The 12,490-nt window shown below is 40.1% G+C and overlaps 1 protein-coding gene across 8 annotated transcripts in view; it reads right to left on the bottom strand.

Annotated features, from left to right (window-relative positions):
- The window catches only part of rab3gap1 (RAB3 GTPase activating protein subunit 1), a 506,336-nt gene that overhangs the window by 371,454 nt on the left and 122,392 nt on the right, over nt 1-12,490 (bottom strand). For all 8 annotated transcript variants that reach the window (XR_013287215.1, XR_013287213.1, XR_013287212.1 and 5 more), the window contains one exon: nt 295-414. Coding sequence is in view for 3 of the 8 variants with exons in the window: in XM_077536293.1 (XP_077392419.1) it covers nt 295-414 (120 nt within the window). In the remaining 5 variants the exon portion in view is untranslated. The remainder of the gene's footprint in view (nt 1-294; nt 415-12,490) is intronic.

Genomic DNA, 12,490 nt, shown 5'->3' with positions numbered 1-12,490 from the left:
ACAAAGTAGGCTACTATACTGTGGCACACCACAATCATTCCCCAAATTAAAATGAATTCTCACAGAAAAAATTGCATTAGTGTCGGCAAAATGGGGCTGTATAATATATCTATATACAATATCAAGGCTCAAATTAAGCAGTTGTAAGTCTCTCTCTCTCACACACAAACACACACACACGCACGCACACCCCCAGACAAAAAAACCCCCAAAACAAACATATAGATGCTAACTCTTCTGGTCTTCATATTTTTGTTAGAAGTATTATAAAGAAGAGCGTTGATGGTGTCTCACCAGCCGCTGTTGACCAGAGAAACTGAGATGGAGCTTAGAAGCAAATTACATTTCGACTCGCTGATGATTGCTTCAACGTTGGCTCCTGGGGATATGACAACAAACTCTCGTATCCCATACCTGTCACAAGAGATGGAAACAAGTGTTTACTTGACTTGCTTGTACTCCTCTTCAGATTTACCAAATTTAAGAGCGCTCATGCATTAAATATGTCTGAATTTTCCGAGAGCGGTGGCTGTGGCGCAGTCGGTCATTCACTGACTGTAAGGGTCAGCAGATCTAATCCCCGCTCTGACTTCATGCACTGAACCCTAAATTGCCTCCAGGTCGACACTGCTACTGAGTAACCGTTCCCTGAACTGCAGCTTTGGGAGGCTCAAGGTGTGTTCAATGAACAGGCACACAGTAGGAAATCTCAGGTATGCATAGAAAAAGCTCAGACGACTGACAGAGTGATAGATAGGTTGTGACACATTTTTGACCTATCCCTTCAAAAAAATAAGTCTAGTTGTGAATTATTTTGTTCCCAGTTTATAGTATTTTATTACGCATTTGACTAGTTGGGAGTGGAATAGAGAAGAGCAGAACACAAGCAACGTTACGTTGTATCATTGGAGTGCCACATGTATACATCCTAATATTTTGAATTAATAAATAAAAATAATTTGAAGTTATTTTGTTGTCTTTGGGACGAAATAAAAATTTATCCCACATACAGCATTTAGTACAAAATTTGGATACTTGTGTGATTACTAAATCATTTATGAATTTTTTTTTTACTTTGATCACTCAAAATGTTCAGTGGCATCAGACTTATCCATACATATGTCCATCCATCCATCCATCCATCCATCCATCCATTTTGTTAACCGCTTGCTCCTCACAAGGGTCGCAGGGGTGCTGGAGCCTATCCCAGCTGTCTTCGGGCAGTAGGCGGGGTACACCCTGAACTGGTTGCCAGCCAATCGCAGGGCACACAGAGATGAACAATCATCCACAAACACAAGCACACCAAGGGACAATTCAGAGCGCCCAATTAACCTGCCATGCATGTCTTTGGAATGTGGGAGGAGACCGGAGTATCCGGAGAATACCCACACAGGCACAGGGAGAACACACAAACTCCACCCAGGAAGGCCGGAGCTTGGATTCGATAATGCGTCCTCAGTACTGGGAGACGGACGTGTTAACCATGTAGGACTAGGGGGAAAAGGTATGACCCCTGTAAATGTGCAAAAATGGGCCAAAATTGGACATTCAAATACTCATACCTCACTTCCTGTTAATTTTAGGGTACAGCTATCAAAGTATTTATTTATTTTTCATCTGGATGTGCTACAGGTGGCACCCAATTTTTGAAGCCGTAGGACAATTGTAGCGGGACAGGGATCCCTTAAACTTATGTAGGGGTCGCTACAGAGCCATTTTTCTGTTAACATGTATGGTGACTTTAAAGGTGCACGATGCAAGATTTGAGTGTTAAAATAACCATATTTTTCACTTGCACATGTTTTAAGAATTGTATAATGGACAGGAGGCACGACTGTGGCACAATGACTGTCGCCCCTATTTTTCTGTAAAAGGAAAAAATGTTGGAGCGTTCGGGCCGGAAACTTTAACTGTGGCTCTGAGCATGACGTCATGCGAGTGCATGCTATTGTCCCTGTTAGCTCTCGCGATTGTTCACGCAACTTCACGGACAGGACAGCTAATTCAAACTGGATTTAAAGAGACCTGCACCCGATACGTATCAATCCCTTATGGAGAATCCACAGAAGACAAAGAGAAGTAAAAAACTTTCAGACCAGCGTCATGGGAGGACGCAGATAAATATAGGAGCAGCGTTCGTCAGGTGGAGAGAGCTAAGAGCTATCCTGGGGATGACATGGGACCCACAGCTTGCTGACTTTTTGCTAAAATGGTAAGACTTCGTAACGAAAATACGATAGGGTCTATTTATGATTAGCAGTGCAGAATAAAACTACCACATGGTCGCTTACTAATGTCTCCGCACTTGGGCATATTAGCAACGTACTGTTATCCTCAATGTCATCGGATTCACAGGATGCACTATTGACGTTTGGAAGGTTGTAATTACGTAAGCTTTTGTCACTCAAATGACTTTCACATACAAAGTAACTTGAAGATTAATAAGTTTTTTTTTTTTACCTCTATAGACATTATTAAGCCTTTGAAATAGGCGTTGTGCTCCGTGTTTACGTTTGTTCGATTAACTTGTAGGTTTGCTCGTGCCCCAAAAGTCGCGCACGCTCCTGGCTGTGTGCACGTCGCTTGGGTCCATTCCACGTTTCGCCAGAGGGGTCGCAAATGTGCAAAAACTCTGAATCTTGCATTGTGCCACTTTAAAATATCGAATTTTTCACCAGGCCTGACGTGTGTGCAGTTTGGTGAGTTTTCGTTCACGTTTAGTGTCTCAAAAATGTGATTGTTTGAGGAGAAGAATAAGAACAAAGAAGAAGAATAATTCAGGAACAATAGGGACCTCGCAGCAGTCGCTGCACTGGCCCTAATAATAGTAATAATAATAATAACTAGAGCTGCGAGCAGCTATAAAGGGCCCTCGCAGCCCGGGCCACGTTGGGGTCCTTGCACGTTGGGGTACTTGCACGTTGGGGTACTGGCATATTGGAAGCAAAATTTCTTTGAAAATGGCATAATAAACGTTTACATGTAGAATATTTTTTTGCCAGTGTGTGTGTCAAGTTCAACGGGTTTTGGTGATTGTTAAGACCTGCAAAAATCAGCGTCCTTTTTTATTTTTAGGCAATGAGTTGCCCTGATTGGTATTTTTTTGTAAAAGTGTATATATACATCATCGCTCGTTGTACTCATTGCACAATGTTACTTTTATTGTCCAAAGGGGCAATCAAAAATGAATAAAACAAAATGGAAACGTACATACGTTTGGATCGGTGTGAAGCCAGTGAACAATTTGAGTGGTGGAAACTAAAAGAATATTCATAAATGACTTAGTTATCACACTTAGAATGAGTGTACATTTTTTGTACAAAATACCGTATGTGGGGTATTATTATTTTTTTTTATATAAGCCTCAAGGGCTAGGTGGCGCTGTATTTATAACTGAATGTTGTCATAGAGATACCTTCAGGCCTTGATTATAAGCATACATGTCAAGTGTGGGATTTTTTTTGGAGCATGTACCGTGGAGTTATTAAGCATATCCTTCATTCACGATATTGCTTTTAATGTCCATAGAGGCTATCAAAAATAAATAAAAATATATATATGTTTGGATAAGTCTGATGCCAGTGAACATTTTGAGTGGTGGAAACTAAAAGAATATTCATAAATGACTTCGTTATCACACTTAGAATGAGTTTACATTTTTTGTACAAAATACCGTATGTGGGGTATTTTTTTTCATGCCTCAAGGGCTAGGTGGCGCTGCATATATAACTGAATGTTGTCATAGAGATAACTTCAGTCCTTGACGATAAACATACATGTCAAGTTTGGGATTTTTTGGAGCATGTACCGGGGAGTTATCAAGCATATCCTTTTACATTGCGAAACACAAATTTTGATGCCCCGCCCTCATCATATAGTATTTCGAAAAGTCAAAATTTTTCCCCCTGTCGTTGGCTCAGGTCTTGACATGGTCCAGGCCAAGTATTAACTCAGTCGGATGAAACGTGTAGGAGAAGTGGGCAAAAGTCTGCCCCCTGTGAATGTGCAAAAATTGTCAAAAATGGGACATTCAGAAATTCGTAGCTCACTTCCTGTTCATTTTAGCATATGGGTCCAAGAGACTTTTTTGTAGGTCTTGGGCTCCCTCATACACCTAAAAATATTCGTCATTCTTGCTTAAACGTACAACCGGGGCTGCTTCGTTAAAAACTTTTAGGGGGCGCTATTGAGTCATTTTTGTAAAAATAGCACAATCAACAATAAAATATTGCTCATTTTACCAGGCCAGATGTGTGTGCCAAGTTTCATGAGTTTCTGTGCATGTTTAGACCCTCAAAACTGGCGTTGTTTTCTTGGCAAACAGCGCTTAGCCACACCCACAGCAATTCGCGAAAACTCACAAACTTCGTGTTGTGACATCATGAAGGCCGAAACCCTCATCTGAGCAAATATGAGGTAGGTCCAGTTAACGTGTTTGGAGAAAAACGTAGAAGAAAATTCGTAAGAAAAAAAATTGCCACTAGGTGGCGCTATCAGTTAGATGAAATATAAGTCAGTAGATGTCTTTAGGGCTGGACTCTCATCAAATGTGTGAAATTTTGAGAAGATAGGATCATCTCGGTCAAGTTAATGCAGCTTTTATTTTCACGAAAAATCTTCAGACTTTGCGTCACCGTAGCGGCCACGCCCTTTGGCGAAAAGTTACAATATTCGGTGTGGGGCATGATCAACATCTTAAGGCTTTTCTGACCAATTTTCAAATGGATCCCTTCAACAAGCTCAGCACAGTAGCTAAAAACGTAAAGTATGACATTTATTGTAACCACTAGGTGGCGCTATATGTATAATTGAATTTTATCATATAGATGTTTTCAGGCCGTGACTATTACGTTGCCTGAGAAGTTTGAGATTTTTTGGAGCTTGAACATGGGAGTTATTAAGCATTTGCTCTTTCTGGACAAATGAAATTTTAAAGGCAATATTTGATGCCCCGCCCCCGTCATATAGTATTTCAAAAAGGCAAGATGTTTTGCCCAGTTGTTCTCTCAGGTCTTGAGATGATAAATGCCAAGTTTGAAGTCAATTGGATGAAAAATGTTTGCAAAGGGGGAAAAAGCATGACCACAGTGAATGTGCCAAAATAGGCCAAAATTGGACATAAAAAAATTCATAGCTCACTTCCTGTACATTTTAGCTACATGGTCCCAATAGACTTTTTTGTGCGTCTCGGGGTGCTACACGTGCCTGCCAATTTTCGTTGCTCTAGCTCAAACGTGCCGGGCTTGGTTTTTATTTTTCTACGCTAGGGGGCGCTATAGAGTCGCGTTGTTATGACGACTTCATAATATAAAATTTTTCGCCGGGCCTGAGGAGTGTGCAAAGTTCGGTGAGTTTTCGTGAATGTTTAGGTACCCAAAATCGGGATCGTTTGCGGAGAATAAAGAAGAAGAATAATAATAACTAGAGCTGCGAGCAGCTATAAAGGGCCCTCGCAGCCCGGGCCACGTTGGAGTCCTTGCACGTTGGGGTACTTGCACGTTAGGGTACTGGCATATTGGAAGCAAAATTTCTTTGAAAATGGCATAATAAACGTTTACATGTAGAATATTTTTTTTGCCAATGTGTGTCAAGCTCAACGGGTTTTGGTGATTGTTAAGACCTGCAAAAATCAGCGTCCTTTTTTATTTTTAGGCAATGAGTTGCCCTGATTGATATTTTTTGTAAAAGTGTATATATACATCATCGCCCGTTGTACTCATTGCACAATGTTACTTTTATTGTCCAAAGGGGCAATCAAAAATGAATAAAACAAAATGGAAACGTACATACGTTTGGATCGGTGTGAAGCCAGTGAACAATTTGAGTGGTGGAAACTAAAAGAATATTCAGAAATGACTTAGTCATCACACTTAGAATGAGTGTACATTTTTTGTACAAAATACCGTATGTGGGTTTTTTTTTTTATATAAGCCTCAAGGGCTAGGTGGCGCTGTATTTATAACTGAATGTTGTCATCGAGATACCTTCAGGCCTTGATCATAAGCATACATGTCAAGTGTGGGATTTTTTTTGGAGCATGTACCGTGGAGTTATTAAGCATATCCTTCATTCACGATATTGCTTTTAATGTCCACAGAGGCTATCAAAAATAAATAAAAATATATATATGTTTGGATAAGTCTGATGCCAGTGAACATTTTGAGTGGTGGAAACTAAAAGAATATTCATAAATGACTTAGTTATCACACTTAGAATGAGTTTAAATTTTTTGTACAAAATACCGTATGTGGGGTATTTTTTTTTTATGCCTCAAGGGCTAGGTGGCGCTGCATATATAACTGAATGTTGTCATAGAGATAGCTTCAAGCCTTGACGATAAACATACATGTCAAGTTTGGGATTTTTTGGAGCATGTACCGGGGAGTTATTAAGCATATCCTTTTTCAGTGCGAAACACAAATTTTGATGCCCCGCCTTCATCATATAGTATTTCGAAAGGTCAAGATTTTTCCCCCTGTCGTTGGCTCAGGACTTGACATGGTCCAGGTCAAGTCTTAACTCAGTCAGATGAAACGTGTAGGAGAAGTGGGCAAAAGTCTGCCCCCTGTGAATGTGCAAAAATTGTCAAAAATGGGACATTCAAAAATTCGTAGCTCACTTCCTGTTCATTTTAGCATATGGGTCCAAGAGACTTTTTTGTAGGTCTTGGGCTCCCTCATACACCTAAAAATATTCGTCGTTCTTGCTTAAACGTACAACCGGGGCTGCTTCGTTAAAAACTTCTAGGGGGCGCTATTGAGTCATTTTTGTAAAAATAGCACAATCAACAATAAAATATTGCTCATTTTACCAGGCCAGATGTGTGTGCCAAGTTTCATGAGTTTCTGTGCATGTTTAGACCCTCAAAACTGGCGTTATTTTCTTGGCGAACAGCGCTTAGCCACACCCACAGCAATTCGCGAAAACTCACAAACTTCGTGTTGTGACATCATGAAGGCCGAAACCCTCATCTGAGCAAATATGAGGTAGGTCCAGTTAACGTGTTTGGAGAAAAACGTAGAAGAAAATTCGTAAGAAAAAAAATTGCCACTAGGTGGCGCTATCAGTTAGATGAAATATAAGTCAGTAGATGTCTTTAGGGCTGGACTCTCATCAAATGTGTGAAATTTTGAGAAGATAGGATCATCTCGGTCAAGTTAATGCAGCTTTTATTTTCACGAAAAATCTTCAGACTTTGCGTCACCGTAGCGGCCACGCCCTTTGGCGAAAAGTTACAATATTCGGTGTGGGGCATGATCAACATCTTAAGGCTTTTCTGACCAATTTTCAAATGGATCCCTTCAACAAGCTCAGCACAGTAGCTAAAAACGTAAAGTATGACATTTATTGTAACCACTAGGTGGCGCTATATGTATAACTGAATTTTATCATATAGATGTTTTCAGGCCGTGACTATTACGTTGCCTGAGAAGTTTGAGATTTTTTGGAGCTTGAACATGGGAGTTATTAAGCATTTGCTCTTTCTGGACAAATGAAATTTTAAAGGCAATATTTGATGCCCCGCCCCCGTCATATAGTATTTCAAAAAGGCAAGATGTTTTGCCCAGTTGTTCTCTCAGGTCTTGAGATGATAAATGCCAAGTCTGAAGTCAATTGGATGAAAAATGTTTGCAAAGGGGGAAAAAGCATGACCACAGTGAATGTGCCAAAATAGGCCAAAATTGGACATAAAAAAATTCATAGCTCACTTCCTGTACATTTTAGCTACATGGTCCCAATAGACTTTTTTGTGTGTCTCGGGGTGCTACACGTGCCTGCCAATTTTTGTTGCTCTAGCTCAAACGTGCCGGGCTTGGTTTTTATTTTTCTACGCTAGGGGGCGCTATCGAGTTGCATTGTTATGACGACTTAATAATATCAAATTTTTCGCCGGGCCTGAGGAGTGTGCAAAGTTCGGTGAGTTTTCGTGAATGTTTAGGTACCCAAAATCGCGATCGTTTGCGGAGAATAAAGAATAATAATAATAACTAGAGCTGCGAGCAGCTATAAAGGGCCCTCGCAGCCCGGGCCACGTTGGGGTACTTGCACGTTGGGGTACTTGCACGTTGGGGTACTGGCACGTTGGGGTACTGGCAAGTTTAGGTAAGGCACATTGGAAGCAGAATTTCTTTGAAAATGGCATGATAAACCTTGACATGTGGATTTTTTTTTTTTTTGTAAAAATACCGTTAAGTTGGTGTATTTTTTTTTATGCCTCTAGGGCTAGGTGGCGCTGTATATATAATGGAATGTTGTCATAGGGATACCTTCAAGCCTTGACTCTAAACATACATGTCAAGTGTGGGATTTTTTTGGAGCATGTACCGTGGAGTTATTAAGCATATCCTTCATTCACGATATTGCTTTTAATGTCCATTAGAGGCTATCAAAAATAAATAAAAAAGTACATGTTTGGATAAGTCTAATGCCAGTGAACATTTTGAGTGGTGGAAAGTAAAAGAATATTCATAAATGACTTAGTTATCACACTTAGAATGAGTTTACATTTTTTGTACAAAATACCGTATGTGGGGTATTTTTTTGTTTTGCCTCAAGGGCGAGGTGGCGCTGCATATATAACTGAATGTTGTCATAGAGATACCTTCAGGCCTTGACGATAAACATACATGTCAAGTTTGGGATTTTTTGGAGCATGTATCGGGGAGTTATTAAGCATATCCTTTTTCAGTGCGAAACACAAATTTTGATGCCCCGCGCTCATCATATAGTATTTCCAAAAGTCAAGATTTTTCCGTCTGTTGTTGGCTCAGGTCTTGGCATGGTCCAGGTCAAGTCATAAGTCAGTCGGATAAAACATGTAGGAGAAGTGGGCAAAAGTATGCCCCCTGAAAATGTGCAAAAATCGTCAAAAATGGGACATTCAAAAATTCGTACCTCACTTCCTGTTCATTTTAGCATATGGGTCCAAGAGACTTTTTTGTAGGTCTTTGGCTCCGTCATACACGTAAAAATTTTCGTAGATCTTGCTTAAACGTAGAATCGGGGCTGCTTCGTTAAAAATTTCTAGGGGGCGCTATTGAGTCATTTTTGTAAAAATAGTACAATCAACAATAAAATATTGTTCATTTTACCAGGCCAGATGTGTGTGCCAAGTTTCATGAGTTTCTGCGCATGTTTAGACCCTCAAAACTAGCGTTGTTTTCTTGGCGAACAGTGCTTAGCCACGCCCACAGCGATTCGCGAAAACTCACAAACTTCGTGTTGTGACATCATGAAGGCCGAAACCCTCATCTGAGCAAATATGAGGTTGGTCCAGTTAACGTGTTTGGAGAAAAATGTACAAGAAAATTCGTAAGAAAAAAAATTGCCACTAGGTGGCGCTATCAGTAAGATGAAATATAAGTTCGTAGATGTCTTTAGGGCTGGACTCTCATCAAATGTGTGAAATTTTGAGAAGATAGGATCATCTCGGTCAAGTTCATGCAGCTTTTATTGTCACGAAAAATTTTCGGACTTTGCGTCACCGTAGCGGCCACGCCCTTTGGCGAAAAGTTACAATATTCGGTGTGGGGCATGATCAACATCTTAAGGCTTTTCTGACCAATTTTCAACTGGATCCCTTCAACGAGCTCGGCACAGTAGCTAAAAACGTAAAGTATGACATTTATTGTTACCACTAGGTGGCGCTATATGTATAACTGAATTTTATCATATAGATGCTTTCAGGCCGTGACTATTACGTTGCCTGAGAAGTTTGAGATTTTTTGGAGCTTGAACATGGGAGTTATCACACTTAGAATGAGTTGACATTTTTTGTACAAAATACCGTATGTGGGGTATTTTTTTTTCACGCCTGAAGGGCTAGGTGGCGCTGCATATATAACTGAATTTTGTCATAGAGATACCTTCAGGCTTTGACTATAAACATACATGTCAAGTTTGGGATTTTTTGGAGCATGTACCGGGGAGTTATTAAGCATATCCTTTTTCAGTGCGAAACACAAAATTTGATGCCCCGCCCTCATCATATAGTATTTCCAAAAGTCAAGATTTTTCTGCCTGTAGTTGGCTCAGGTCTTGACATGGTCCAGGTCAAGTCTAAAGTCAGTCGGATGAAATGTGTAGGAGAAGTGGGCAAAAGTATGCCCCCTGAAAATGTGCAAAAATCGTCAAAAATGGGACATTCAAAAATTCATAGCTCACTTCCTGTTCATTTTAGCACATGGGTCCAAGAGACTTTTTTGTAGGTCATGGACTCCCTCATACACCTAAAAATTTTCGTAGATCTTGCTTAAACGTACAATCGGGGCTGCTTCGTTAAAAATTTCTAGGGGGCGCTATTGAGTCATTTTTGTAAAAATAGGACAATACATGATAAAATATTGCTCATTTTGCCAGGCCAGATGTGTGTGCCAAGTTTCATGAGTTTCTGCGCATGTTTAGACCATCAAAACTAGCGTTGTTTTCTTGGTGAACAGTGCTTAGCCACGCCCACAGCGATTCGCGAAAACTCACAAACTTCGTGTTGTGACATCATGAAGGCCGAAACCCCCATCTGAGCAAATATGAGGTTGGTCCAGTTAACGTGTTTGGAGAAAAATGTACAAGAAAATTCGTAAGAAAAAAAATTGCCACTAGGTGGCGCTATCAGTTAGATGAAATATAAGTTCGTAGATGTCTTTAGGGCTGGACTCTCATCAAATGTGTGAAATTTTGAGAAGATAGGATCATCTCGGTCAAGTTCATGCAGCTTTTATTGTCACGAAAAATCTTCAGACTTTGCGTCACCGTAGCGGCCACGCCCTTTGGCGAAAAGTTACAATATTCGGTGTGGGGCATCATCAACATCTTAAGGCTTTTCTGACCAATTTTCAACTGGATCCCTTCAACGAGCTCAGCACAGTAGCTAAAAACGTAAAGTATGACATTTATTGTAACCACTAGGTGGCGCTATATGTATAACTGAATTTTTTCATATAGGTGTTTTCAGGCCGTGACTATTACGTTGCCTGAGAAGTTTGAGATTTTTTGGAGCTTGTACATGGGAGTTATTCAGCATTTGCTCTTTCTGGACAAATGAAATTTTAAAGGCAATATTTGATGCCCCGCCCCCGTCATATAGTATTTCGAAAACGCAAGATTTTTTGCCTAGTTTTTCTCTTAAGTCTTGAGATGATAAATGCCAAGTTTAAAGTCAATGGGATGAAAAATGTTTGCATAGGGGGAAAAAGCATGACCACAGTGAATGTGCCAAAATAGGCCAAAATTGGACATTAAAAAATTCATAGCTCACTTCCTGTACATTTTAGGAAATGGCTTCCACTGACTTTTTTGTGCGTCTCGTAGTGCTACACGTGCCTGCCATTTTTCGTAGCTCTAGCTCAAACGGACCGGGATTGGTTTTTATTTTTCTACGCTAGGTGGCGCTATAGAGTCGCGTTGTTATGACAACTACATAATATCAAATTTTTCGCCGGGCCCGAAGAGACTGCAAAGTTTGGTGAGTTTTCGTAAATGTTTAGGCCCTCAAAAATGCGATCGTTTACGGAGAAGAAGAAGAAGAAGAATAATAATAATTCTTACAAAAACAAGAGGGACCTCGCAGCGGTCGCTGCTCGGGCCCTAATAATAATAATAATAATAATAATAATAATAATAATAATAATAATAATAATAATAATAATTTTTACAAAAACAATAGGGACCTCGCAGCGGTCGCTGCTCGGGCCCTAATAATAATAATAATAAGAAGAAGAAGAAGAACGAGAGCTGCGAGCAGCTACAAAGGGCCCTCGCAGCCCAGGCCACTTTGGGGTACTTGCACATGGGAGCACTGGAACATTGGGGTACTGGCACGTTTGAAGCCGTATTTCTTTGAAAATGGCAAAACCTTGACATCTGGAATTTTTTTTTTTTTTGCCATGTGTGGTAAGTGTGTGAAGTTCAATTGAGTTATGGTCAATGTTCAGACCCTCAAAAATCAGCGTACTCCCTCCCCACCCCCCTTTGGCATTTTGTAACGTGTTTGTATATACACACATCATTGTTTGTTTTACTCATAGGACAATATTGCTTTTATTCTCCATAGAGGGCATAAAAAATGAATACATTAATTAAAATGACATAAGTGTGGGGCGGCACGGTGGTAAAATTAACCCGATTGACTTTCAACTTGGGCTGTACCATCCCTGGGACAACATCAGGGAAAAAAAATCTTCACTTTTCGACATACGATATGACGGGGGCGGGGCATAAAATTTTGCGTTTCAAAATTCTTAATGAAGCATTCCCAGTTGTTCGTTTCACCGAGTTGCTAAAATTAGAAGACATATGTGACAGCCCTCAAGCTACAAAAAACTCTGCTTGAGTCATATTCTAAACCAAACATGAAGTTCGCCATTTTGTAACTGTTTCTTTATTGAACATACAAGCATTTTAACAGAAAGCATATACATAAAGTTATAGGTTGTTTTTTTTAGGGCCCGAGCAGCGACTGCTGCGAGGTCCCTATTGTTTTTCGTTCGAA

Source organism: Festucalex cinctus, chromosome 11 (assembly GCF_051991245.1).
Source record: "Festucalex cinctus isolate MCC-2025b chromosome 11, RoL_Fcin_1.0, whole genome shotgun sequence".
Classification (NCBI taxonomy): domain Eukaryota; kingdom Metazoa; phylum Chordata; class Actinopteri; order Syngnathiformes; family Syngnathidae; genus Festucalex; species Festucalex cinctus.
The sequence above is the reverse complement of the archived record's forward strand: the minus strand, read 5'-3'. Positions and strand labels throughout refer to the sequence as shown.